The 27,561-nt window shown below is 54.8% G+C and overlaps 3 protein-coding genes across 5 annotated transcripts; 2 read left to right on the plus strand and 1 right to left on the minus strand.

Annotated features, from left to right (window-relative positions):
- The first annotated feature begins 1,908 nt into the window (after positions 1-1,908).
- On the plus strand, positions 1,909-10,692 carry ATXN7L2 (ataxin 7 like 2). The gene is made up of 11 exons (XM_065886485.1): positions 1,909-2,024; positions 3,925-3,990; positions 4,895-5,105; positions 5,402-5,688; positions 6,311-6,393; positions 6,751-7,004; positions 7,819-8,017; positions 8,158-8,279; positions 8,761-9,556; positions 9,870-9,934; positions 10,563-10,692. Exons 1-10 carry the CDS (start codon positions 1,928-1,930, stop codon positions 9,924-9,926), a joined length of 2,172 nt encoding a protein of 723 aa, XP_065742557.1. The 5' UTR covers positions 1,909-1,927; the 3' UTR covers positions 9,927-9,934; positions 10,563-10,692.
- A 1,405-nt stretch (positions 10,693-12,097) lies between these two features.
- CYB561D1 (cytochrome b561 family member D1) lies at positions 12,098-21,109 on the plus strand. 3 transcript variants are annotated; one of them, XM_065886451.1, is made up of 4 exons: positions 12,098-12,273; positions 12,808-12,845; positions 13,415-13,914; positions 19,722-21,109. In XM_065886451.1, exons 1-4 carry the CDS (start codon positions 12,126-12,128, stop codon positions 19,729-19,731), a joined length of 696 nt encoding a protein of 231 aa, XP_065742523.1. In that variant the 5' UTR covers positions 12,098-12,125; the 3' UTR covers positions 19,732-21,109. The 3 variants fall into 3 exon arrangements, with proteins under 3 accessions (XP_065742523.1, XP_065742533.1, XP_065742542.1); XM_065886461.1 differs by lacking the exon at positions 19,722-21,109 and having other exon boundaries at positions 12,126-12,273; positions 13,415-13,918; XM_065886470.1 differs by lacking the exons at positions 12,808-12,845; positions 19,722-21,109 and having other exon boundaries at positions 12,126-12,140; positions 13,415-13,918.
- A 299-nt stretch (positions 21,110-21,408) lies between these two features.
- AMIGO1 (adhesion molecule with Ig like domain 1) lies at positions 21,409-26,988 on the minus strand. Its single transcript, XM_065889043.1, has 2 exons — positions 26,694-26,988; positions 21,409-26,214 (listed from the first exon to the last, which is right to left on the minus strand). Exon 2 carries the CDS (start codon positions 26,147-26,149, stop codon positions 24,668-24,670), a length of 1,482 nt encoding a protein of 493 aa, XP_065745115.1. The 5' UTR covers positions 26,150-26,214; positions 26,694-26,988; the 3' UTR covers positions 21,409-24,667.
- Positions 26,989-27,561: the final 573 nt, after the last annotated feature.

Genomic DNA, 27,561 nt, shown 5'->3' on the forward strand with positions numbered 1-27,561 from the left:
TCTTCTGGGATTGAAGATCGGGGTGGGGGGAGAATGTTGCATGTTGTTTTCTGGTGCTTGTTATTATACATTTGAATAAACAGTGCTTCAAGCATTTGCCATGAAGGAGCCAAGAATGTAGCCCTTCTGGGGACCTTTTTCCTCCTCCTCCCCTTGCTTTAAGTTCTTGGACAAATATCAGCATTTCCACCAAAACATCATTCCGCTCCTCTCCACTCTGCACTCCCAGCGATAGAGTCTGCAGGCTGAGGAGTTGTTCCTGGCGGACCCCAGTCTGGCAACATCTCCTCTTCTGGTGGCACCAATTAGTCCAAAGTAACTGAGACTCATTAGTAGATTTAGAGCAAACTCAGAAGGCGAGAGATATTGGCTTCCACAATGCTGTTTCCACTTACTCTCCTACCATCTGTGACCTAGACAGGCTTCCTGTCAGGAGTTGAGGGCCACGTGCTTTGCCCTTTTAACGATAAAGGTTCTTGCTGAACAGACTTGCACCTCTATGCCCCTTCTGACAAACAGTCACAGGCTACATTTACATTCCCTAGAAAAATACACTTGGGCACAATATTACGTTCAATGTCACCAGTTTCCCACTCCCCCTAGGAATCATCCATGGTTCTCAGGTTAAGAATCTCTACCCTCAGAGATTATCCTTGAAGTACTTAAACCTTCCCTGGGTGAAAATGAGACAGTCTGAGGTCTTGAAGTCACAGACCTTGACTTATTTGCCTCCAGTTTGGTTTCCCCTTAGATGAAAGAATGAATATATGTGGTGAGGTGTAAGGGGTTGGGGAGGGAAAAGAGAATTAGTATCTCTTTTCTGATGTGATGGGGTGGGGGGGGGCAGGCTTTTGTCTCTTGATTATGTGAAGGTGGGAAGGAATGTTATCAGCTGAGAAAAGAGAAAGAGGTGGATGATTAAGGTATTTTCCAGGCCTTAGCAAGGAAAATGACAGATCTGATGAGAAATCTCCTTGTGCCCAGGCTCTGGTAGCAGCCCTGCCAGCAGAGAAAATATTCGTTAGAAAAAGAAGCCAAAGGGATGGATGGAGTCAGGGTCCAGCCAGGGTTTGGGAAGAGGCGGTACAGGGTATCGATCGCAGTGCTCATGAGGAGAGAGATGGATCAGCAGAGATGCTGCAAACACCAGCAGCCTCAGGGCCACCCCAGTTCCGGGGCTGGCTCTGGCTCGGAGATAGCCTTCTGTCATCCTGACAGGTGATCCCGGTCAGCTCAGCTAGGTCCTCCCAAACCCAGACAACGCCACTTCAACCCTCTGCTCTGCGTCAGGGCAGCGTGGGTTTGCCACACAGGAGGCACAACCCGAGAGTTGAGGACCCTCCCCCCACTCCAACCCCTGTGTCCTTCAGCACATCCTACAGACCCCCTCCCTTTGCCCTTCTGATTCACAGCGCCCACATCCCTGCACCTACCGCATTCGATCTACGGGGAAGCGAAGTCGCTTCGTGGCCGCCAGCCCGGGAATGGGCGCCAGCCAGCTGGCGGAGGCACGGTTTAAAGGGGCATCTTGGGCAGAGACAGGTTTGGGACTGGGGTTTGTGTGCAGCGAACTTAAGAGAGTGGGCTGGTAGCACAAAGAATGGGTTCACAACGGTTAGGAGCAGAGATCCTGGGGCTTTGGTCTCTTTTTCCCCCGCAATTGTGCATTTTGGAGGGGCTCTCTCGTCAAGCTCAGTAGGCAACCTCACCACCTCTAAGCCTACGTTTCCCAGAAGGCTAAGCGGCAGGGAGAGTGAGGGGAAGGCTACCAGTGCTGCGCTTGCGCAAAGAGTGAGCTGGAAAGGTGGGAGGGAGAGGGGAGGCGTGCCCGCGGCAGGGATGGGGGGAGGGGGCCGCGCAGCGGCGGCGCCGGGGCGGGCGCGCGTCCGCGGCGGTGATGGCGGTGCGTGAACGCGCGGCGGCAGCAATGGCCGCTCTGGAGCGGCGGGTGCCGAGTCTCGATGACTTCGCGGGACAGAGCTGGAGCTCGTGGGTGGAGCGGGCCGAGCTGCCCGCGGCCGACGGTGAGTGAAGCACCCCTAGAGTCTGAAGACCCCATCACTGTCTCCCCTCCCCCCCTCCGGGCCCCCGCCAACAGAGGGGAGCTGCCGACGGGAGCCGCCGTCCGGCTCCCCGGCCCCCCAAACAAAGGACCCGCCGGGTCCTAGTGCCCGCCCGCTCCGGCACCTTCGCGCCTCCGGGTCCTAGCGCCGGCTCTCCTCCAGCAGCCCACCCTGCCCACCTCTGCCTCTGCCGTTGCCCAGTACCTGCCGCCACATCTGCTTGCTTTTATGTTTCTTCTCGCCTGCTGTCCTCCAGCTTCCGCCCCTCCTGCACCTGCCTCAAGCTTTCCCCATTCGCAACAGTCCTCTCCACGTGTTTCCCACGCACCCCACTTCTGTGCCCCCCTCCCAACCCCCCTTGTTCCTTCGCCTTCTGCCCTACACCTTTTGCTCCTTTTCGGCGTTTGCCTGTCGGCTGCAGTGCCACTAGACCCCCGCCTCCTCCGCATTAGTTCGTCGGTCCATCCATCCATCCATCCTCCCTTCCTCCCTCCTCCGTCCATCCATACATGCCTCCAACCCTCCGTCCTTTCCCGGGCCTCTTGCCCTGCCTCCCGGGCTCTCTCCCCTGACCCCCACCTTCTCTAGGCCCCTGAGTGCTTTTGGTGAGCAGGCTGACAGCCCCTTCTCCTGATCTTTGTCTCCTGGGCCCCAGGGGGCATCTGGCCTCGTGGCCTTTGGGGTGACAGCAGGCATCACACCCCTGAAGAAGTTTGCAAGTGAGAAGAGGTGGAGGAGGAGACCACATGGAGCGGTCTCTGATGACACTTGTTCTCCTCTGAGACGTCCAACTCCCAGCTCAGTTCTGTCCCTCACTGCATTTTAATGGACTTAAGAGTGGGAGCTGCCCCTTGTTTCTTGCATGCCTAACCCACCGACCCTCATATCTGGAGATTATATAAGACTGTCAGTATTCTTCCCATTCTAGAAAGGTGCACGTCTGTTAGTAGGTGTCAGAAGCAGACCTAAGTGGGAGCCTCAGGCCACCCCAGAACTGCCCCATGCTGGGTGGGCAAGGATGGGGCCATTGTCAGGGTCTGGGTGCATTGAGAACCGGAAATGGAATCAGACGGGTTTGGTGACTCAGAATTGATTTTTTTTCCAAGGGACAGGGAGGGGGCGTAGAGGAGGGAGGGGAGAGGAGTAAGATAGGGGGATGGGGAAAGAGCTACTTTGCACAGCTAAAACGTTTTTGTCATCAACCCAGAAACTGAGGTACAAGGGCAACCCTTGCCCAAACCCCCTCTTAAGAGGAAAAGGGCTTGCATAGCTGATCAAGGGGACTTTGAAGATGCTGAAGGGCCCTAAGACAGCAGTTTCTCTCCTCTGTGGCCATCCTATCAGTGCAGGACCTGAGAAGCTGGATGTAACTTTGACAATGCCATGGCAACCAGGTGGAACAAAACTGGGGATGGGGACCTAGGAGATTATCTGTTTGGGATGCCACAGAAAAGCAGAAAGGACCTGTCTGAGAAATCTCAAGAAGGGACTCAGGGATCTGTAGTAAAATATGTTAAGGACTGTTTCCCGTTTAAATGGGGAAGCAGGCCCAGAAAAGAGATAATTACCCAGAGTCACCCAACCAGTCAGCAGTGGAATCCTGAACTGTACCTTGGAATGAAGGATCCATAAGAAAGGTGGCTGGATCCCTCCTCATGGGGCCAGCTCATTCCAGCGGTAGCAGGTGAAGGAAGAATGGGCACTTGAGAAAGATCCACTGAAAGGTTCTCCAAGTGGTCCTGAGCACCAGGTGCTTGTCAAGTAGTGAGAGCTTCCTCCTGCTTGGCCCCAGGACCTGGTCGGATGGGAGATGGGGCTTCTGGGATGGGGGTGGTCCTTCTGAGCTGTGTTTCTCCTCCAGGGGCTGAGTTGGAGGAGAGTAACAAAAACCTGAAGAAGTTGGATGCCATGACCCTCATTAAAGAAGGTGCGAGTTGACACATGCTGGGGCTGGGGCCCAGGGCAGACAGGACCACCTTCCCTTCTTCCACCACAACCCAGGAGGTGGCTGCCTGAAGCAGCAGGTCTGGGGATTCTCACTTTGATAGGTCTGAGTCAGCCTATTCCCCTGGCTCCTGTGACTTATTGAGGGAGATCCTAATCATTGGTGTTTGGTGCCCACTCACCTGAAAGCCCACATTCTTAGGGACTGGTTAGATTGAACTCTGGAAGCTGGAAGCATCCAATATAAAGCTTGTCATATCAGCTGGGAGGGGAAGTGTCATCTGAGTGGTGGGTGGGAGTGTTCTCTGATCTTACAGGGAAAATCTGGTGTCCTCAGCTCCAGTGATAAGGGCTTCTGTCATTGCAGACATGTCCATCTTCGGGCACTGCCCTGCCCATGACGACTTCTATTTGGTTGTATGTAACCATTGCAGCCAAGTGGTGAAGCCTCAAGCTTTCCAGAAGCACTGCGGTGAGGGGAGCCCTCGGGAGGAGATAGAGGGGACAGGGGAAGGTGGAACATGGAACTCTGAGGACAGGGCCAATTGGGAGGTCATGTGGGTAATGGAGGGAGGCTTTGGGAATAAGAAGGTGGAGGCGGGGAGCTTCACAGATTGTGGTTGGTTGGGGTTATTGTTTAAGCAACCTTTTAGCATCTGGTGGAGTAAAGTTCTAGCTTCTGGGAAGAGCTAAGAGGTTCAGGAAGCTGATTCCTAGAATTTTGAGTCTTGAAGGCTCAAATTCAAATGGGAAGGAGGCAAATTTAAAATCTAAGCTTTGGAAACTCCAGGTTCTCTATCATGAGTCTGTGAGCAGGGTTAGGAGGTTGGGGAAGGAGACAGTTGATGCCACTCACCTCGATTGCTTTCTCCACCTCCTGGTGACAGAAAGAAGACATGGGCCGCTCAGCAAGCTTTACGCCCGGGCCCCACCCCCACCTCCAGCCCCTGCCAGCTCTCAGAAATGCCATGTAGTGAACGGTCAGGGCCCAGCTTGTAGGGCCCCAGGTTCCACCAAAACCTCCTCCAGGGAGAAGGGCCAGGGGTCCCGGAGCCGTGGCCACCAGCCTCCGGAGAAGACCCAGAAGGACAACCTCTGGTAAGGAAAGGCTGGAGACTCCCTGAGACAAGCCCTGACCCTAGCCCAGGGAGGGGTTGGCACACATGGAGGCAGCTGTGGGGCGATGGGCACTGCTCACTGCAGGAGGCGGCCATCTCTCTCTGCAGCTCCCTTCTACTTGCTCCAGGGAACATGGGGTCCCCTTTTCCCATGTTCTGCACCCCTGCAGGAGCCCACCCAAGTTCCACGGCTGGGAAAGGAGATGGCTCTGGGCTAGTCTGGGGCCCAGGCCCAGCCTCCCTACCTCCCAGCCTGCACCCTCTCTCCATGTATAGCCTTTTCGTGCCTGTGGTGAATCTGGAAAAGATGTCCAGTCTCCCAAAGCCTGATGGACACGGAATCAGGGTGGCTCCGCCCTCTGCTTTCCTCAGCCAGCCGGCTGGCCTCACCAAGGACTCCCCTGGAAAAAACCCCATGGCATCCCCTTCTAAAGAACTTCCTGGCAGAGGGAGCATCGAGATAACCCCCAGCGAGGGCTCCAGTCACCGGGCTGAAGGCAGCCCGTCTGAAAAGGAGCCTGGTGGGGCCAGGCTGCCCCCTAAAACCCACCGGAAGATGGCTCGTGAGTAGTCGTGGTCTTGGGGTCAGGAAGGTAGAGTGGGGACTCCTTTGGACTGCTTTGTCCTTGGGCCTGATGGAGAGGGGGTCAGGAAAGGGTGGGCTTGGCCATCACAGCGTGCCAGGGTACAGGAGCCCCTGGTCATCCCTTGACGTGGACACTCACTTGACCTGCTTGCTCTCTTGGAAGATTCTCTTCAGCCCAGGTCTCCTGATTAAGGCCATGGGAGCCTGTGCCCAAGAAGGTGAAGGTATTTTTCCTCACCTTGGGCTGTTGAACTTTATCTCTTTTCTCGTCTAGATCCAGGGCACCAGAAGCCTCCCGTAGCTGGTTTCTCTGGCATCCCAGATGCCTGTAGCTGCTTTTGTTTCCTGGTACCTGTTGCCCTGTTTGAGACTTGGGGCCCCCCAAAGGAGTGCCGGGGCTGGTATGGGGACGGGATGGTTCTTACACCTAGCAGAGAGCTGCTGTTGCCCAGAGGAGTATCTCTGGAAGGCTGCAGCCCCAGACTTGAGGCCCAGAGGCTCTCCTGCCTTAGGCCCAGCTCTTTCCAGGCCTTTGACCTGAAGACGCCAGACCCTCCCAGAAATGGCCTTGGGGTTCATGGGAACCGCTTTCCCCACAGGGAAGGAGTGCGACCTCAACAGGCAGTGTGGGGTAATAAATCCAGAGACCAAAAAGATCTGTACCCGCCTGCTGACCTGCAAGGTAACCCCCAGTCCCTCTGCACAGTGAGGGAGGACAGCACAGACACGGGCCCTGGGCAGGGAGAGCAAGTGAGATCTCATCCAAAATCCAGCTGAAGGGATGGGGGTTAAGCCCAGACCAGGCAAGGGGAGGGGAGACTCTCCATACTGGGCCCAAGGTGGGGACAGCAGGCAGGGGGTGGCTTCCAGATTCCCCTCTCCAGAGGAGGGTTCTGGCCCTGTCAGGAAGTGAAACAAGGACACACAGACACACCCACACTCACACGCCCAGTCTCTTCACTTGCCCAGGCCAGAGCACACCACTGCCCCTTACCTCTCTGCTCAGCCCCTCCCCACCCTCCCCCCTGCTGTGTTCTAGATCCACTCCGTGCACCAGCGCAGGGAAGTCCAGGGCCGAGCCAAGGACTTTGACGTGCTGGTGGCAGAGCTGAAGGCCAACTCCCGCAAAGGGGAGTCTCCCAAGGAGAAGAGCCCAGGGCGCAAGGAGGCAGCTCTTGAGCGCCCCTCCCAGGAGCCCCCCTCCTCAGTCCAGGTTGTGGCAGCAGTGGCTGCTCCCAGCAGCACCTTCTCTGCTCGTGCCAAGCAGACCTACCCATACTGTGCACTGCCCAGGTACGTCCAGGATCCAGCGCCCATCTTACCTGGGGACACTTGGCCCCAGGCCATCAGGAACCCCTGGAGACAGGCCCAGGGAGTGCCCTGGAAGATGCTGCTCACTCCACCCTGAGTGTGTGGGGAGGGGCCCCTGGCGGTGGTGTGGAGGTGGGTGACTCCCTGTTCCTAACACGGCATACCGCAGTACCCCAGGCTCTCTGTAGTGTTCCAACACCGAGGAAAAACCATTTTCCCAGCTGCTTCCAACAGGCCAAAAGTGGTAATTGGGGAGCCGAAAGGGTCAGGCTCCTGGGTGAGGCAGTCCTACTGTTTATTAATTCACTGGCCCCTTCGTGTGCAGAGGCTGCGCTGGAACCCAGGGAGAGCCTACCTTGCGGAAGGAGACACACACGCATCTCTGCCTGTAACATGGGGGCAGACACGAAACATAGGCTCAGCTCACAGATAGGCTCACAGGAGTATGTGATGCAAGAAGGGGGTTGAGAAAATTGACTGGGCTGACCAGAGCTGGGTGCGGTTATACTCAGATTTTCTGGAGGAGGCGAATGTGAAGCAGATTTTCCCCCTGAGGAGGCAGGGCCAGGGAAGTGAAGGGGCTGGGGAGAAAACCCCTTGGGAGCTGTGGCCCCTGATCTTTCTGGCTCTTACTCTGTGAGCTCTGTTGTTCCCTCCCTTCCTGTCCTCCTTCCTCTTTGTCTGATCGCCCAGCAGGGTGTCTGCCCCTGACTTTTGGAGCTTGGCAGGTTCAGGGACACACCTACCGTGAGCCACGCTCATCACATCCCCCTCACGTCCCCTCTGGCCCTTCCAGGTCCCGGGCCTCCTCTGAGAGTGAGTTGGATGATGAAGGCCCTTGTGGTGGTGATGGGGACCCAGGCCTGTTCCCCTTCCCCCTGCCCCGGGGTGGTGCCCAGGCCTCCAGCGAGGAGAGTGAGGAGGAGGGGACATCTGATGACCTCCACCTCCCCACTGACTGCCATTATGCAACCCGGCCCCCTCGGCCGCAGGCGGTAAGGACCTGGGGCAGGGACCTGCGGGTGGGGAGCCAGTCCTCCTGGCCCACAATGTGGGGAGGAGGTCAGATCCTACGTGAAGGTGCCCTCCCCGTATTTCAGGCCCCTTTAACCATGTGCCTTCCTTCTGCCTCCAGTTCTGCACCTTTGGGAGCCGGCTGGTGAGTCCAGGATGCTACGTGTTTAGCCGCCGGCTGGACCGGTTCTGCTCGGCACTGAGCTCTATGCTGGAACGGCACCTCAGCTCACACATGTGGAAGTGAGTCTCTCGGCCCCAGAACCTCCCTTCCCAGGCCCCAGGCATACACGGGCTTCAGAACCCCTAATTCGTCACACATACCTATAGATGTGGCTTGGCTGTTTGCCAGGAAGACCCCAGGTAGGGTGAACAGGAGGTGGGGAAACTTGGCAGCCTGGAGCTGGGCTAAGGCAGGGCCTGAATGGGTCGCCTGGGAGTGAATCTTAACTCTCACCAATCACTTGCAGTACCTTTTGGGTAAGTAGGGATAGGGGATGTCCAGCCTGAGATTTAAAGTGAGGTTTTTCAAGGGTCTGTATATTAGTTCATTCCTGCCTTTCCCTGTGCCTTCTTCCTAGCCCTGAGTTCCAGCGTTTCCCAGCAGAGGGCGGCACTGCCAGGGCTCTGTGGGCCATTTCTGCGTGGGTGGAAAGACTTGTATGTTGGTGGGGAGGCCCTCTTGCTTGCTTGGCATCACAGTGGGGCTCTCTTCTTGCTGCAGGAAGATCCCCCCGGCGGCTGAGCCTCCATCCCACCTTGTCAGCTCCCCGCCATCTGCTCCCCTGAGCCCATCCTCTACGGGCAGCTGCCCCCGCCTTCCAGGCCCACCCCCCAGACCTGCCTGCCCAGCCTCCACGCCCCCCACCAAGGACAGCCTTGGCCCTGGCTACCCTGCAGGCTCCCCCAACGTGGCAGCCGCCTGCAGCCAGGCGGAGTGCATGGGTGGGAGCCAGGCTATCACGTCACCACTGCCTGCCAACACACCTTCCCCGTCCTTCAGCAAGCTCCCACCTTCCAAGGCCAGCAAGTCATCCAAAGGCAAGGACGGGCTCGAGGTGGAGGCTCCTTCTCGAAAGCGAAAGTTATCCCCTGGGCCCACCACTTTCAAACGGACCTGTGTCCTGGAGCCCACTGGAAAAGGCAAACCCTCTGGCTGCCGGGGCCTCTCGGCCAAGACTAAAGCAGGCCTGGGCATGGGGCTTAATGGGACGGTGGAGCCAAGAGTGAAGCGGGCAGGGCCCCTGGACTGTCGGGGTTCCCCTCATCAGCCCCCCACGCCAGTCAAGGCTTCTCAGCTGGACAACCAGGGAGCGGCTGGACACCCGGCCAAGGCCCTGCCGACCAACTGCCTCTCTGAGGAGGAGGTAGCCAAGAAGCGGAAAAACCTGGCCACTTACTGCCGGCCAGTGAAGGCCAAGCACTGCCAGGCTGGTGCCCCTGCCGACGCGGCCTGCTCTGTGCGCCGCAAGAAGCCGGGTCCAGCCCTGGCCTTTGAGGAGAAGTGTTCTACACTGAAGGTACCAGCCCAGCTCCCTGAAGAGCAGGGGCGGGGAAGGGTCAGGATGGATGAGGTTGGAGTGCACAGGCACCTGACAGAAAGAGGTGCTTAAGTAAACGTCTGTGCAGGGAAGGGAAGGCTGGGGAGGTTGAGAGAGCGTTCCTGGGCCATCTGCTCTAGGGAGAGGTGACCCCGGCTTTTGCTACGTGGGCCTTCCCCTATCCCCAGCCCTCTCCTTTGGGCTAAGGAGATGTTGCCTCTGCCTCTCCCCCTTCCCCTGCTTGCTTTAATCAAAGGGCCACTTTCTGAATTGGCTGTGGCCCTCACTCCAGGACTTGGAGCTACCTCTGTTCCCTGAAGGAGAGAAAGCTGGACTCCATGAGCTCTGATAAGAAAGGTTTGGGCAGTGGGGTTGAGCTTGGGTCCCTGAGCTGTGGCCTAACACGCTGCGTACAGGCTGGGTGGGCTGGTCTTGTTCATTGGTTTTGCCTCTGGGCATCAGGGCATGAAAGGGCAGGGACATAACCCAAGGTCCCCGTATGCATGTCTGCCCATCTTATACATATACCCATTGCCAGGTTTTGAGGTGGCAGGCGAGCTCTCCAGGGTTTCTGGTAAAGCCAGCAGCCAGGTTTATTTGCCTCTTCTGATGGGAGCCCTGGAGTAGCATGCTATGAGCTATCCATATGACCTTAGCCAGGAGGAACGCATTGGAGGTGGGAAGGGGGGATGCCCTCCTGGTTTAGGCACTGGCCAGATGCATACCAACACCTTTGGTGCCCACATGAGAGTAGTAAGTTTGACAGCTGCATGGGGCCTGAGTGTGTTTTTGTCACACGTGTGCATGGGTGATCTCCAGGCTGCCTCTGCTGGGCTGGCATTCATCCTCCCCCTTGCCCAGCTTTACTCACAAGACCAGCAGGAGGAAATCAAGCCTTAGCTTTTCTGGCCCACATAGTTTGCTGGATAGGAGGACAGTTAGACCCCCAGCCCGACCCTGTCTCTTGCCTCTTGTCTTCCTACAGTCAAAAGCCCATTAACAAGAAAGTGCCTGCCCACTGCGATGGAGCCGCCAGCACCTCCTCCCCTCCAGATCCGGGCCCCAGGCTGCTGCCGCTTTTTATAACTTTATATTATTTTTTTTAAGAAAAAAAACTCTTTAAAATACCTCAAGACTGTCTCCCTGTTCTGTTGCTGCTAAGAAAATATAAAAACAGAAACGTAGAAAAGGAAGGAAAGAAATGTAACAAAATGAGTGTCCTTACTGTCCCCAGCTGCTCCCCAGGAGGCTGAGATGATAGGCAGTCAGACTCCAGCTCCCGTCACTTGCCTGCAAAAAAAAATCTCTTACACTCGTATATTTTTGTCCTTTTAGTCTGTGGAAATGGCTGGGGGTTGTATCACTGGGGGAGTCTTAGGATGAGGAGGCATGTGGCTTGGAGCGAGCAAGGGGACTACAGTCCCACTGGGAAAGGAAACTTGATGGGGGAGAGGAGCCACACCTCTGGCTCTACTCTTGGATCTTGGCCTTGAAGGTCTGTGGATGTCCACCTGTGGCCCTTTTCTGGTCTCCCAGCAATCCTGCTCCTCCGTCCTGTCTCTGAATTTCTGCCTCAGTTTCTTCAGCCCTTTCTGTCTCTTACTAGTAGCCTTATTTTCTCAACCACTGGAGCTTGAGTTGGTAATTGCACTCAGGATGTCCCTGATTTCTGTGGGACAGCCTGGTTTTGGTCTCTTTCTCCATGGCCTGTGGGTTTACCCTTCAGGAAGGGGTACGGCCTCTCCCAGGTAGGCCTCCTTAAGCTGAACCACACCCTTTTTTGGAGGCAGTAAGGGAAAAGGTATCCTCACTTACAGAACTTCCCTTGGTGTGGGAGGCAGCAGCTGTGTGGGAGGCCCTAGCCCCTCAGGTTCGCCTGGCTCCCCAGGGCTGAGCAGATGGTGTGGAGGCGGCAAGGGCTGGGAGTGCCCTAGTTTTTCCATTTGTCTCACTGGGGACAACAGCTACTGTGCAGACAGGGGATACGACTGTTGCACGTCCCCCCTTTGGTCCTCAAACCTGAATTCACCAGGCACAGGGCACTAGTTTTTAGCCTTCTCCTGTCCTTTCAGTCTCCTTGCTTTTAGGCAGGGAGGGATCTTATTCCCTTAACAAGACAGAAGAAGAGGTGGCAGGAGAGAGTGGGCAACCAGGGAAATCCAGTATTTCTGGAAAACTGTTCAAAACACTGGTTTCACACTCTTGGTTCAGTATACCAAATCTGTGATTCGGGTGAAGTAAGTTGTAAATGTAGTTTCCACAGGCTATTTGAGACATAAGCCCCGTCAGCCCGGGTAGACATAAAGATACACATGAGTTGGGCAGAAGACACACGGTGGGCCCGGAGCTGTCCAGTCGCCTTCTGCCCTCGGGGCTCTCCAGGACGGATGCGCTTTCCCCCAGCCCCCAGAGGGCGCTGTGGACGAACCGCCGCATTGCCGGCGGCGTCCCGGGGAGGAGCCTCTCCCGCAGCCGAGGCCGCCTCCGCGATCGCAAACCCGGAAGACGTGCCCTGGCAGCTGGAAGTGTGGGGCGGCTGGGCACCGCCATGCAGTCCCTGGAGGTAGGTCTGGTTCCCGCTCCACAGAGGGAGCCGAGACTGACCCGGTGGCTGCGGAGAGGCAGTGGGATCTTGGCGCACCTGGTCGCTTTGGGCTTCACCATCTTTCTGACAGTGCTGTCCCGGCCAGGAACGAGTAAGTGTGCAAGGCGGGGCGGGGAAGGGGGCGGAGCCGAGATGCTGGAGGGGCAGCGCTTGGGAGCGCTAAGAGGCGTGGAGTGGGGACCCTAGCAGTGAATGGGCGGACTGTGGAGGGGTAGTGAGGGCGCGGTGGGGCGTGGCCCTGGGGGTGGGGCCTGGAAGGGTGGGGCTTTGGGTGCTGGGAGGAGAGGAGGTGACTGAAGTGAATGGAACTCACTAGTTCATCATAAGCAAAGCCCCTCGTGGATGATACAAGTAAAGGAGGGATGCCAAGGTCTGTTCTAGGACTGGGCTGGTAGCTGCGAGGTGCTGAATGGGGAACGCAGGCCAAAGTGGTATGTTTGCCCTCTTGGTTGCTCACCCTTAAGGCCCTTTGGCTGCTCCACTTCGCCCGGAGTTCCTGATTACCCATTAGGGTTGGAGACACTCCTCTGACCTTTCCCCTCCAGCCAGACTCTTTGGGCTCCAGCCAGCCACAGGGGTAGAAACAACGGTGCCCAGTCGTCAGTCTGTTCTCTTTGATTCTTAGGTCTTTTCTCCTGGCACCCTGTATTCATGGCCTTGGCGGTGAGTTTGGGCTTCTTTCTGCAGGTGATTGGTTTGGATATGCCCCTAAGGAAGCATCCAGCCTTCAGAAGGCTTAGCCTTTCTGAAGCTCAGAGAGGTGGGGGGAAATGCCCAGGGCCCCATCTTTCCCTGCAACCTGTGAGATCAGGAAACATGGAGGGCTGGGCTGCAGGTAGTCAGGTGGTTTAAGGGGGTGGGAGGACATGGAAGATACCATTTTTTTCTCCATTAGGGCCTGAAAGGAGGAAGTGGGAGGGGTGCAATCCAGTTGCTCCCCACTCCAAAGTTCAGGAGGAAGTTTAACATTTGCTGTTCCCATTGGTCAAGAAATGAGGGTCATTGTCTGTGGTGGAGGTGGGGGCATGATGTCAGCCTGAATGATGAGACTTCCGCTCTAGCATGGATTCCCAGTTCTGCCCACAAATGCTGACCTGTGTGGCAGGTGGTCCTGGTGGGAGTTCTTTAGCCCCCACCCTCTGTCCTCCTTGTTTGGATGTATGAGGGCACCTCTTTTTTCTTAGGCCTCCAAGCTGGGTCTGAGGCTCACTGGCCCTCTCCTGTGTTCACAGTTCTGCCTCTGCATGGCTGAGGCCATCCTACTCTTCTCGCCTGAGCACTCCCTGTTCTTCTTCTGCTCCCGAAAGGCCCGGATCCGACTCCATTGGGCGGGGCAGACCCTAGCCATCCTCTGCGCAGCCCTGGGCCTGGGCTTTATCATCTCCAGCAGGACCCGCAGTGAGCTGCCCCACCTGGTGTCCTGGCACAGCTGGGTAGGGGCTCTGACATTGCTGGCCACTAGCGTCCAGGCACTGTGTGGGCTCTGCCTCCTCTGTCCCCGGGCAGCCAGGGTCTCAAGGGTGGCTCGCCTCAAGCTCTACCATCTGACATGTGGACTGGTGATCTACCTAATGGCTACGGTAACAGTGCTCCTGGGTATGCACTCTGTGTGGTTCCAGGCCCAGATCAAAGGTGCAGCCTGGTACCTGTGTCTGGTGCTGCCCCTCTATCCAGCCCTGGTAATCATGCACCAGATCTCCAGCTTCTACTTGCCAAGGAAGAAAATGGAAATGTGAATTCCTCCAAACTGTGAATCAAGATGGGACACTTGACTTGGACTTCAGTGGTTCCTTTGGTGACCTTCAGGGATCCACTTCAGAAGTGGTAGGGTTTTTGTATTTCTTAGCTGGGCTAGGGGCTGCAGAAACCCAAACTGCTGTTGCTGACAGATGACTCAGTGGGCCCAAATGGGGAAATGTACGGGGCGCAAGTGAAAGGTGATGGGGAGCTTGATCCTGAAGCCTCCACTCTTGATGGGAGACAGAAGTGTTGGGTGGTGGTGGTGATGGTACTGGCAGTCATTTCTTGCTTGCATGCCTGGTGAAAAGTTGGATTCCTGTAACTTATGAATGACAGCTATGGCTCTTTGGGTCACTTTGAGAAAGCAATGTAGTGGAGAGAGCCAGTGGGTCTTGTTTATGGGGTGTGGTCCTTGTACACGCTATTGTGGGACCTTATGCGAGTCACGTCTCAGGACCTCAGTGTCCTCATCTGTGTAATGAGTGATTGTTTCTAAACAATTTCTCTTAACATTCAGTGTCTGTCAAGTTGATGTCACAGAACACCCTCCCAGGTCTGAACCGTGGGTTGGCCCACTCAGCAGACTCAGAGTGTAATTCTTACATTCATTGTCTCCTTACCCCTCTGGAGGGACAGGTCTGCTCTCGTGGCCTTTCAGGAATCTGTGCCGATTTGGCCCCTGCACCAGGGGACAAGGGGTCAGGCACTGTGGAGAGAAGGGGCCCAGGTGAGGGTCTCCAGAACATCAAGACAGTAAAGGCACTAAAGTCACTTTAAAACTTTTGGAGGAGCAAAAGGGCATTGGCTTAACTAAGCCTTGGCTCGGCTTCTTAGCCCAGCTAAGAACTTCCTTCAGCTCACTTCAGGATCTGGGCTTGAGGGCTGCGAGACATCCATTCTCAGTGGCAAAGTAGTCCTGAACATCTCATGTTTTGTCCTTCTTAGGGCTCAGGTCCTTGCCTTAGCACGTAGCTTCGTGGAGCTCTTCCGAAGCTGTTAGAACAAAATAAGAGTCAAGGAAATGGGGCAGGGCTCTTCTGATCTAAGAGAAAACAAAGTGTCTCTGGATCCCCTTCTCCCCTCGTCAGCTAAGCTTTCCTTAAGTGTCATCTCTTGCCAGCTCTTTGGCCCAGGACGGGGCTGAATTTGGTGCCAGCTGGCAAATGAGGGCTGGGCTCTCTTCCCTGCAGGGACCCCCTCCTTGTTCCAAACTGAAAGTATCAGTAGTTCCCCAGACTGCCCTCGGTGATAAGGGCTGGCTGCTAGATTGGTTAACTGTCGTCTGGCTCAGTCGGGGAGCTGGGACCTCCGTAGGCCATGGCAAACACTGAAAATGGCTGAGCCAGGAAATTGGTGTTAAGGCTGGTAGAGAGAGCTCAGTGGGAACTCTGGGAGGCCTGGGGTGTAGGGCCTGGAGCTCTAGGTCCCAGGAGCAGGGGTAGATGTTCCTAGATAGCAATATTTTGGATCTCTCAGGTCTTTAGAAGATTCAAGACCTCCTCTCTGGGTGGCTCAGAAGCAGGGAGGTTGGTATGATTCAACAGTACAGGAGTGAGAACTGCAGGGACAGAGGGGTTCTCTGAGCGGACCTCGCTAGGATCCTCCTGGATCAGGTGTCATCTCCTAGGAGCTCTCCAGACCCTGAGCATCTCAAGGGGGACCCCTGCTATGCAGAGGGTGATGGTTCCTGTCTTTTTCATTGCCCTCTCTCCCCTCTTCAACTCCTCAGTGTGTTCTGAACTTGGGAGAGATGGTTGCTGGGGCTGCATGGAGGAGATTCTCACTGAGGGTCGCTTTGATCAGGGAGCCCATCTCCCCTTGCCCACCACAGTCAGTGCTGGGAGTCTTACTCTGTCTATAGCAGGGTAGGAAGTCTGGGTGGGGTTCACCAGCTTGTTCTGGGAGCCAAGCAGGCAACACCATAAAGCCCGAGCCTGCCTGAGGTGTTGCCTCCTCCCAGGTGGTGCGGGGGCTGGTGAGCGGGCAGGCTGGCTGACAGCCGGCAGTTTGCGTGGGCAGTGCCAGCTGATGTCTATTCCCAGCCCTGGGAGGAAGGGGGAAGTCATTTATATTCCGCAGGAGGAAGGGGTCCCAGCTGTCACTTCTCTGACCGGTAGGCCTCGGGGGTGGGGGGGCAGAGGCACAGGGCAGAGAGGGGGGGCACAGGTGGTCTCCTGCTTAGCCAGTCTGATTGCAGTATAGGGAGGAGGTCGCCAGGAGGAGCCCTTCTTCCCAGCTGGCCAGATCGTAGGGGGACTTTCCTCCGCTCCCCTCCTTTCTCCTTCCATCACCACCTGCCCTCACATCCTGGGGCAGCAGCTGGACAACCATTAGACCTCAGTGCCAGGGCACTCTTCCTCCAGCTGGGATCTCGGGGGTTGACGGCTGCATATGCCTCTTGCTTGTGTGTTTCCTCCTCCCTACACCCTCTATCCCCCCACCTCCCTGTATCTCCCCATCTGGGGTGTTGTCTGGGCTCCTCAGGAGTGAGGCAGAGGCCTTGTGGGAGAAGCAAATGGCTGCCCTTTGTTGCCCTTGTCCCCTAACTAGGGAAAGCTGCTAGTAGCCAGCCTGTTTTGCCTTTTAGAAAAAAAAGCCAGGGTGTTCAAGTTTTTTTAAATTCTGTGTCATTTGCACAAATTTGCATATCAAGCTCACTAAGTCCTGATTCTGAATATGATTACATTCAAACTCAGCCTTGAGGACATTAGAAATATAGATGCTTTTTGTATCTAAATCCAAATGGTAATAGGATCACCATTCTGGGTTCACATACCACCCCAAAGCCCCCATCGTTCCCATAGCCACCGCTTTCCCACCCCAACACTTCCCCCCGCCCTGCCCCTGGCTGGGGGGTGGTGTTGAGTGGCAGGAGCTCTGTCTGGGGAAGTCTCCCAGCCTCACCTTCTTGGCTTTTCAGCTGCGTCGAAGGTAGGCTGCTATCTCTTGCCAGCCTGTGCCTCCTCTGTCCGCACCCTCTCACAGCGCAGACTACCTCTCCCCACTCCGACACTGGCCTGTCCCTTCCTTCTCATCGTCCCCACCCTTCCACCCCTGGGCATGGCTACTGTGGGTCTTGTTTTTAAAACCTCACCGTGGGAGATCCAGGCATTCTTCCTGAGCCAGCTGGCTGCTATGCCAAGGCCTCTTTGGAGTTGACAATAATCATTAGCTGCACCGTGCTGGGGCTTTTCGGCTCCAGATCTCTAAGCACTTGCAGGCTGAGTCAGCCAGCCCTCACCTTCCCCCTCTTCTTGGGCTGCAGAGGGAGGAGGGGTCAGGAGTCTCACCTCCCAGCCAAGCCTTATCCTTCCTCTGGGAGCGGGCCCTGAGCATCCTCTGAGTAAACTAATCAGGCCTTTTCACCTGACAAAGGTCAAGATGTAGGGAACGTAGTACATGCTCCACTGACACTGGTCGTGGTGGCTGTTGACCTTGAACCTCTAGTACTCCTGCCCTTCCTTCTGTTGACCTGTCTTGGCCTCCAGGGGACACCCCTGACTCCCTCAGCATTTCTGGTGGCCCTCTGCAGCCTTAGGGAGCAGGGAGGCGTCTGGTTCAGTGCTCCCGCTGCCCCTGCGTCTGGTTGGCATAAAGAGCCTACATATCATGAAGTGAAAAGTGAATCGACCTGGGAGCTAGGAAACCTGCAGTCTGGGTTTACCCAGCTCCTAACACTGGTGTGGCCACAGGCAAATCACTTACTGCTTGACCTATCTCACAGGGATGTTGTGAGCGCTAGATGACAGAATGCTATGTTAACAGGCATTGGGAAGTTCAAAGCATTAAACAGATGTAAACAGGTGGTATTACGTGCTTGTCCTTATCTCTCTTTCACTCAGCCTGGCTCTGGGTTTTATGCTTCTTTTAGGGAGGCAATAAACAGTTATGGATAATGATGCTTAGAGGACCCAAGTCTCTGAGAGGTTGTGTTGCTGGCCATCACTGGAGAACACAGACATTTCCTCCTAGATGCAAGGTCAGGAATGCCACCAAGGCCATGACTGTAGTGAAGCTTGCCCTGAGTGCTGCCAGCTAGTGCTTTCAAGTCACAGGGCTGACTGCAAATCTGGGAGTCAGTTATCCCCCAGGTCCAGCCTGAAGTTCCTGGAGCTGGTCTTAGTCTGGAGCTCCTGGTCACAAGTCTATCTAAATTTCTCCTACCTAATTCTGCTCTTCTGAGGGAAAGGCGGAGCAGACAATCCAGGAAGAGAGGAGCAACGGCAATGGACACAACACTGCCACACCAACCCTCTGGTTTCCCCCATAGCCACAGGCTGCCTCAGGCCCTCACCCAGGCACGGGGTGGAGGTGGGGAGCTGTGAGACACAACCCCTGGCTTGTTCATGGGTTTGTTTCTCCTTCCTTGTTTCAGGCTCTTGGAGTAGGATCACAGCCCCTTCCTCCTCAAAGGACTTTATTGGAATTAAAACACACACACACATGCACACACACATAAACACGCCATGAAAGCAGTTATGTTTAAATTAGAAGAAGGATACTTTCCATTCCATTGGTCTGAGAACAGCCAGCAGTCTGCCTGGAGTGGACACAGAGAGGCAGGCACCCCAGGAGCGCAGAGGCTTCAGTATTTGTTTTTTAATCTTGGTGGGTTTTATTTTATTTTATTTTTCTCTGTCCTGGGATCCAGGAATGAAACACTAGTCAGGCATTGCAGTCATGGCCTCAGCAAAGCATAGGCACAGAGAAGACACAGCTGAAAGGCAGGAGGATAGTGCCCCAGAACTGCCCTGGATGGTGGTTTGATGTAGACAGTCTCCAGCACTGGGCTAAGCTTAAAGCAGACAGATTCCCTCCATTCCCTCCAGTAAGACCGCCTTCTCCCTACCCACCCACCCACCCAGAAGGCTTGACTAAGTTACCAATGTGCAGGGAATAAGTTCCAGTTTTTAATCTACCTGCTATTAGAATCTCCCAGATTTTTTAAACCTCTGTTCAGAGCAGATTAAGCAGCTACTTCAGGCTAGTCTCTGGTACCAGAGGATTCAACTTTGTCTCATTGAGTATACATGAGAGGCCCCCAGCACCCCTCTCTTTAAAGCAGATTCCCACTTATCTCACAGTGCTTTCTAAGGATGCCCAAGACTGGGCTCGGCCTTTCTGCTTAGGTCCACGCCTAAAGCAAACTACGGCCAAGTGAAGGAGCAGTGGGAGGTGCAGGAAAAGCAGCACAAAGTTCTATCCAGCTACAGTGCTCCCCAACCTGTGTGCATGTTTGTATGGGCGTGCACATGCATACACACCCCCTAACTTTGGGGTCAGTGACTCTCACCTTATGTGTGTCAGTGCTGTAGGGCACCTAGAAGTTCCTGCAGGGCCTCATGTCCTAAAGGTTGGTTCTCTCCATGCCCTCTGTGATTGTGGGACTGTAACAAAGCCTATGTCTGACTGGAAGGCCTCAGGGCAGGAAAACACTTCATGTTTTCCACACAACAGTATATAAGCCTGATGAAAGGGCTTGACGTGGCAGCTGCTTTAGCTCTCCTCTCTGAAGCCTGGGGAAAGGAAGCATCCAGCATAGGCTCACTGTAGCCAGACCAGAAGAGCTAACCATACTATTGCATGGGCCTGAGACTTTTCTGCAGTGTGGGTGGGAAAAGTGAAGCTTCACCAGCGGTTGCCCGGGAGACAAGATAAGGGGTACAACAGCTACATCTGCAGAAAGGGAAGGAGTTTGAGAGATCAGATGGAAGAGAGACTAGGCTGGGCAATCCACTGAACTCCCATTTTCTGTTCTAAAAGGTAACCATCATATTAACCTCATCCATTCTCCTGCAGTGCCACCTAAGAGGAGCTAGGGGAAGAGCTGCAAAACATGGCAGACGAAACTACACATCTTGGCCAGAACCTATGGAATTCCCTGGGGGGTTGGGGAAGCGGGGAGAAGGGGAGGGTTGAAGAGATGCAGCCACGGATTCCTTGGGATGATGGAGAAAGGAGTATCAAAACGTTTCAGGCACAGAGACAGGGCTTGGCACAGGCCAAAATACAGGGGAGAACTCTCAGTAGTCTTCCCCAGATCTGTTCTCTTTATCAGCTCACCCTCTTGGCTAAACTCAGCCATAGCAAAAACTGCTTTGGCAAGATTAAAAAATACTATATAAATGCAGACTCTAGGGGTGCTCTGGCATCAACATCTGTCGTTGCATTGACTGCCAAGGTTGACTGGTCCGATGTGGCTGGCTGTGAGGTGTCTCCATCCCTCACCACTTTACTTGTTCCTCACGAAGAGAAAAAGCTAGCTTTCCAGACAGAGGAGGACTGTCCTTTGGTCAAGATTTTATCAATGTAAGAAATTAGGTAATTATTCAAATTCTGAGTCTTATTTTATTTTTTGACTGCACTGCATGACTTGTGGGATCTTAGTTCCTCAAGCAGGGATTGAACCCGTGCCCCCCTGTAGCGGAAGTGTGGAGTCCTAACCACTGGACCGCCAGGGAATTCCCCAAATTCTGATTCTTTTAGTTTCTCTTTTCCTTATACCATTTCCTCTTCCCTTGTGGAATCTACCATGACAATCCCCTACCAAGAGAGTAGCCAAAGAAACTGCATGTTCAGAGTTTAGTAGAATCCAGTCCAATTTCTGGTAAGCTGTCTTCTGTACCAAGAAAGTGGGGACCGCATTTCTGTGTTCTGTGCAATGCCTAGGACATATTACACTGTCAATGAATAATAACCTTCCTATTAAATTAATATACTTTAAGCCAAACTAAGATGGTTACCATTCACGACATGAACATATACCGGTAATAATCAAAATACTGTGAAACCGAGCTGCTCTCCCATCATTTCTTTTAACCCAGTCCAAGCATTTTTCCATGGTACAGTTTGCAGGCTTGATCCAGACTTTTAAGAGAACTCTTCAGGGAGACAACCCTCCTCCCCAGGGATCCAGAAAGCCTTCTTTATTTACAGGCTCTAGCCCCAAGTCGTGGAATTTCTAAACTCTCTCTTGCTAAAGCGTCAGTGACATTTCTTTTGAGAATATCTGCCAGGTTGGCAAACTATGGTCTGCTGGCCAAAACCAACCTGCTGCCTGGTTTTGTATGGTCTGTGAGCTAGTAAGAGTTTGTGCATTTTTAAATGGTTAAAAAACCTCAAATACATGTTACAATGATATGGAAATCGCATTTTAATGTCCATAAATAAAGTTTTACTGGAACAGAGCCACAGTCATTCATTTGTGTGCTGTCTGTGGCTGCCTTCCTGCCACAACGGTACAGCTGAGTAGTTGTAACAGAGACTATATGGGCTGCAAAGCTGAACACGTTTCCTGTCTGGCTGTTTACAGAAAAGGTTGGCTGACCCCTGGTCCATCTTAATGCCTAGATGTGGATTCAACCCATGCCCTTATAACAGCATTTAACTCTTCTCCCCCTAGACAAGCCACACCCTCCTGAGGTCCAGTGAAGCCCAGCCACAGGCTGAAAAGATAAATAAACCAGTCACAGACTATGCCAGAACAGAGACTCAAGCCAGGTTTAATGATCATTGTCTAGTTTTCAGAGCCCAGAGGCTCCAAGGTTTGCCAGCCTGAGAGTACATAAGTGGGAAGACTAGGATCCTGGACGTGGGGAGGCCTGCTTGCTCCGCCAGCAGGGCTACAAGGAAGTACAAAGGTAAGGACACACGGAAAACTGGAATCAGTTGGCTTTACTCTCCCCAGCTGGGGTATACCTGCTCCTGGCTCCTTCCTAGGAGCCTCATAAATACAGGCAAAGAAAAAAAAATCACAAATAATCACACAGACATTGTACAGCCCTGTCGTACTGTCTCCAGGGACACCTGCTTCCTGGGAGACACGTCTGGTTTATGGGGGTTGGGGTGATGGCTCGACCTTTTCTTATAACCAGAGCTAGCAGTTTCCTACACGGGGTTCTACTGAGCTTACATATGCTGAGTACCCGATCCCCCAGGTAGAAAGCTACCTTTGGGTTCTATCGACTGAAACCATGGGAGGAGGCTCATCACTTCAGTCTCTTGGTGGGGCAGCCAGGCACGTCTACCAGTCTCTCAAACCGGTAGGTACTGGCCAACCTAGTGGATACAGTGGGGAGACTTAGATGCTCAGGGCCTTTTATTGATATTATGCCATAAACTGGGTAGGATTTATGAAGCAAATGGCCCTCCTAGTCCTCAGGAACTCAGCTAGAAGGCCCCAGAAGACCCACTTCATTTGACATTCACTTTTAAAGATTTTCAGAGCCCCAGACGGTGCCTAGAGGGGAAGCTGCAGTATGGAGGTGAGATTTTTTCCCCCATTCCCTGGTAAGTCTGAGGAGTCAGTCCTGGTTCCTATAGCTTCAGTATCAGAATCTTCAGAAGTCTCTGAAATATAACCAGACCAGACAACTTTTTCCTCCTGCCCCCGTCTTACCAGGGCAGTTAACACAGGAAGAGCAACTTACAGCTCCCTGGTCCCCTGCCAGTGTTCTGGGTCTGTCACTGACCTAGTTCTACATTTATTTCTCACATATATCATCTTTAATCCAAGGAAGGTTTCTGAGGGGTCTGAAGAGCCAGCTAGCTCCTCATCACCCCTTCTCTCAAGATCTTCAACCTGTAGTTCTCCTAACTCCAGCCTTTGCTGAAAAGTTATTCAGTGTCGTGGAGATGTGGGTGAAGCTTCAGGCAGTTCAGAAATCTAAAGTACAAAAGTTTGTATTTGTGGAGCCTGGCATGGTCACTGTCTCTCCTACAGGGCAAGAAAATTGTGTGCATGAAGGTGTGCACATGGGTGGAAACCACTCTGGAAGTGGACGTTAGTGGGGACTGAAGACTCACTGTCTTGATGGAAGTCAAGGTGCTGGGGTGCATGCAGACCTATAAGCATGCATCCCTATGAGCATGCAAGTACTTGAGGGAAATGCTGCACCTCTCTTGACAAAACTAGGTTATTACTAATAAAGGATGGACAGCAGTCTTGACATCCCAGGAACAGACAAGAAGCAGACGTTGAGTTCCAGTCCCCTCCCCGAATCTTAATAGGCAGCGGGAGTTAGGCCCTCCTAGCAAGCAGCTTTCACCCGCAGGTAAATGACACTTCTTGGAACCTAAAGAGAGATCAGAAAACTAGAAGATCTGGAGAACTTCCGATGGAAGGAGACTTGGTGGGAGAGAGGGGAGAGACTGAAAAGACCAACGTCAGAGAACATTTTCACCTTGGCCCTGCTCGTCCCCTTGCCAAAGCTCAGAGCAACCGACTCCCAGGGCCTGCAGTAGAGTCAAAGGGAGTTGTCGTCTCTATACCCAAAGTATCCTGCAACTGGGATGGAATGGAACGTTGGGCCTGTTCTTAAGTTCCTTGGGCCTGACAACCACAACTGCACAGACCTCTGGCTGACAGGGCCTCCTTTCGAAAGTTTAGTGCCACTGACTGTCTGTTACAAGACTGCCTGGAACCTCGTGGAGAGGGCAAAACTTAGCCACACTCCAAATTGCCATTCTTCTGTGGCAGAAACCACTCAATTCCATCTCCTCGGATGATGAGATCCCATGCTTTGGCCTTGCAGCAGGGCTGAGATCTCTAAGAGAGGAGCAAAGCGGCTTTGTCAACACAGAAGAGATACATACCCGGCCCCCTCCATCCCCGAGCCCAATCTAACCCAGCTGGGGCCAGACTTTCCCGGACTCCTTCCTTTGCAGAGCAGCATATTAGGGAACACTCAGAATCCCACCTGAACTTGACCAGGAGACTGAATGAAGAGATGGCATACACAAAAAATCAGGTAGGTCCAGCTGGATGCTACATAATAGAGGCTGATTTACCCTCCTCCTCCCAGTGCAAAGAGGCCCCCATCCCACGTCTGTGGCAGGCATCCATAGAAGCTCTGCTTTCAGCACCCTCCACCCTGGTGCTACACACAGGTGCTGGGAATCAAATGCTAACCAAGGGTTTCACCAACCAGGGAATTAGCCAATTTGGAGTTTATCCCCCATCTCCAAGTTCTGTGCTGGCACCTGTGCTGTGACATGGACCCCCCCCCCTCGGTTCATGTTGTACCCCTCTGTACCACTGGTCCCAGGACAAGGCACAGATACCACATCTCACATTGTTGCCATATCTGACAGGCAACAGGCCAGGCTCCTGCAAAGACCCATCCACCCAGGGCTCATCCAGAAAGAGGAAGGCATTAGTGGGAAGTCTTACAACGGCTTTGGGGAGCGTTACTGATTAAGGTCTCAGCCTTTTCCTGACTCATTTTTCCAAAGGTTTCCAATTTCCCCAGCTGTGAAGTGTGACTTCCTGGTCAAAGATAACATAGCTTTTCCCCAACATGGCTGCTGTGGAAGCTCCCGCCAGCACACACAACATCGCAGGTGTGGGTGGGCAGAGATAGGAAAAAATGATTTTTTTTTTCCAAATAATTTTCTCTTAAGGAGCTATGGATGACCTCAAAAAAGTTTAAGGAATCCTCTCTTCCTCCCACCCCTTCCTCATTCCCACCAGCTCAGATACACTCCTCTTCTTCCACCACATTGAGAACTGTCAGGGCTCTGGATAGGGGTGTAGCATTTGCCTGAGAATTAGCATATCCATATTTGAAAATCATGGCAGCCACACCCTGCTTGGGGTCTTGCCTGTTGCTGTAACCGTGACCAATTCCCTTGAGTTCGGGGGGAGCCCACTCCCTTGGGCAGCTAGCCCTCTCTTCCATCCCCTCATATCCTTCAGGGGTGCATTACCTCTCCTGGGGCAGAATCTCCCCACCAACCCATCCTGCTCACACCACAATGGGCGTATCAGAGAAGACCGAGCTGACTGATTCTGGATCTGACATCCTCCGCTGGCCCTTGCCTGTCGCCTCAGGCACCGGCAGGGTGTTGCCTGGCTTGAGCTTGCCGTTCTGACCCTGCCCGGGTCCAGCAGGTTCCAGGAAGGCCACCCGCTGGTCAAAACCATCATCCTTGTCCCCACCAGCCATAGGATCGTGGTTGGGTGTGGTACTAAGCATGGAAGAGCTGAGGCTGTCTCCTTGATGGCTGGAAGGCTTCTCGACACCCCGGCACCAGCAGCGGCAAGGGGTGAGGTACAGGTATATGAGGACCAGGACCACACTGAGGATACAGCCCACGAGGGTGGTATAGGCTGTGTTGAGGGTGTCATGGTGTCCGTGCAAGGTGAAATTGTATACTTTCAACTCCACAGACAGTGTCTCATTGAAAGCCTCCCCCACGGCATAGCAGGTATACACGCCCCCATCCTCAACCTGCACCCGCCGGAAGTGAAGACTGCCATCCTTGGACACCGTCACTGTGCTGTTGGCCACCTCATCTAGCACCCGTTCATTGCTTGGTGTCACCCACACCTTGGTCATCCCCTGCTGCTTGGTGTCACACTTGATGGTCAAGGTGTCACCCAGGTGGGCCTCCCAGGCACGTTCCTTGTACTCGCTGCAATTGAGGAAACTCAGACTGAAGACATTGTGCAGCTTCTTGGAGCTCATGCAGTACAGGTCCTCCTGAAAGTCCATCACGGAGCTCAGCTGCCGGTACTGCCAGTGGGAGAAGAGCTGGTAGAGCTCACAGTCGCAGTGTAGCGGGTTGTTGTGCAGGTACAGCCCATTCTTGATCCAGGCGGGCAGCTTCTGCAGGTCGGGCAATGGTAAGTTCTTTAGCTTGTTGGAGGAGAGGTCCAGGAGCGTTAGTTTGGGTAGCTTGGCTCCTTCCTTGACCAGTTCCAGAGGGAAGCGGGAGATCTGGTTCTGGCTCAAGTAGAGTTTCTGCAGCTGGACCACGTCGTCGAAGGCGCAGCGGTCCACTGCCATAATGTGGTTATTGTAGAGCAGCAGCACCTCCAGCGCCTGCAGTTCACTGAACAGGAACTCGTCCAGGGTACGCAGCTGGTTGGAGGAGAGGTCCAGGTAGCGCAGGTTGGGTACTGGGGAAAAGGCCTCAGAGGAGATGAAGTTCAGCTGGTTGTGGCTCAGCAGCAGGGAGTGCAGGTGGGTCAGGCGCGTGGGGGTCCACTCGGCCCGCAGGCGGCTCAGGTTGTTGTGGCTGAGGTCCAGGAGCGCCGTGTAGCTGGGCAAGGAGTGGGGCACGTTGGGCAGCTGCTGCTTGGAGCAGCTGAGGATGTTGCTGGCACACAGGCAGGCGGCTGGACAGCTAACCAAGGGACGGCCAGCTCTGGCCTCCTCAAAGAGGAGCAGGAACAAGGACAGCAGCAGGAGCCAGAGGCCTCGCAGGTCACACTGGGGTTGCATAGTGTCACTGGGGAGGGCGAGGAAGGCCACAAGGAAGATCTGGGAGGAAGTCACCCGGGCATGTTCTGGTGGGGTAAGGAAGGGTCACTTTCACTATAGGCTTAAGAGAAAGAGGATGGGTTTGTGGTCACCGGGGCCTCTGGCGGGAAGGACCGACTCTCCTGCCGTCCCCTCTTCTCCCCCGCACCCCGCGGCCCCATCCCCGTTGGGCTAGAAGAGAAAGGAAGAGATGCTGGGTAGTTCCCAAGCACTGTGCAGGCGGTGAGCTCAAAATACTGGGACCGAGGAGAGGAGGAGGTGGGCACAAGGGCCTGCTGCGCTAGGGTCACAGGAGCGGAGGATGGGGATCGCCGGGGCGTCAGGGACTGTTGGGGTTACAGGGATTGCAGGGCCCGGGTCTGGAGGCAGGGTCAGTAGGGCCTTTGGGGAGGAGCTGAAGGAAGGTCGACCGGGCACAGGCTGGGTAGGGCGAGCCCTAACCGGGCTGAGGGGCCCCGGGGCCTGTCGGGGCGGGCTCCCCCCGCGGGACCTCTGCTCACTGCACCTGCTCGGCGAGGACGTGTCTCAGCCCATGGCGGGTCCGGGAGCTCCGTCGCGGCCTCCCCTGGCGGCGCCTCACCGGCCGGCCTGCCGCGGCGCCCGCCTTTCGCGGGGGCCCGCGCCCGGCAACATCGCCTCCCGGGGACTTGCCGGGCTCCGCTCCGCTCCCCCCGCGCCGCAGCCTCGACCGCTGCGCCGTCGGAGCCCCCAGACCACGGCCACCGTCTCCGGGTCCGCTGGGCCGGCGTGCAGCGGTGCTGGGAGCGGGAGGCGCCGCGATCCGAGCGCCGGGAGCGGCGTGGGGGCAGCGAACACCGCGCGCGCGCCCGTCACCGCCGCCGAGCCTGGGGGCGCGTGCGCGCGGCGGGGGCGGGGCGCACGTGCGTGTGTTTGTGTCGGAGCCCGACTGGCGGACCGGCGGTCGCGCGCCGCTCATTCCTTGTCAGAAAGTGTTGGGACCTGGCGAGGAAAACTGTCGGGAGGAGGGCTCTGGCCCCTTGGTTCCCCAATTACTTCTTCCACTTTCTTCCAGCCCCTTCACCCTCCCATCCTTCTACCTACCAAAACCTCTCTCAGGAAAAGTAGGTCTAACTGAATTGAATTCGCTGCAACTGGCTCTGGGCCAAGATGCGTCACATGTCTTCTAATTTTACAAATTAGAGAAATCTGGTTCAGCTCCCGGCTCTTAATGTTGGCGGGAAATTCATTAGTCACGTTCTGAGGTTCCTCCCTCCCCTCTCTCTAGGTCTGTGAAGTTCCAACATTTGGGGGAAAGATTTGGAGAAGGGCCTTTATTTTTCAGTCTTGATGCTACTGTTCCACGACTCTTGGGGTACCACGGAAAGGGTACAGCGTCACAGCCTACAAGCTGG

The sequence above is a fragment of the Phocoena phocoena genome, chromosome 1, assembly GCF_963924675.1.
Source record: "Phocoena phocoena chromosome 1, mPhoPho1.1, whole genome shotgun sequence".
Taxonomy (NCBI): Eukaryota; Metazoa; Chordata; class Mammalia; order Artiodactyla; family Phocoenidae; genus Phocoena; species Phocoena phocoena.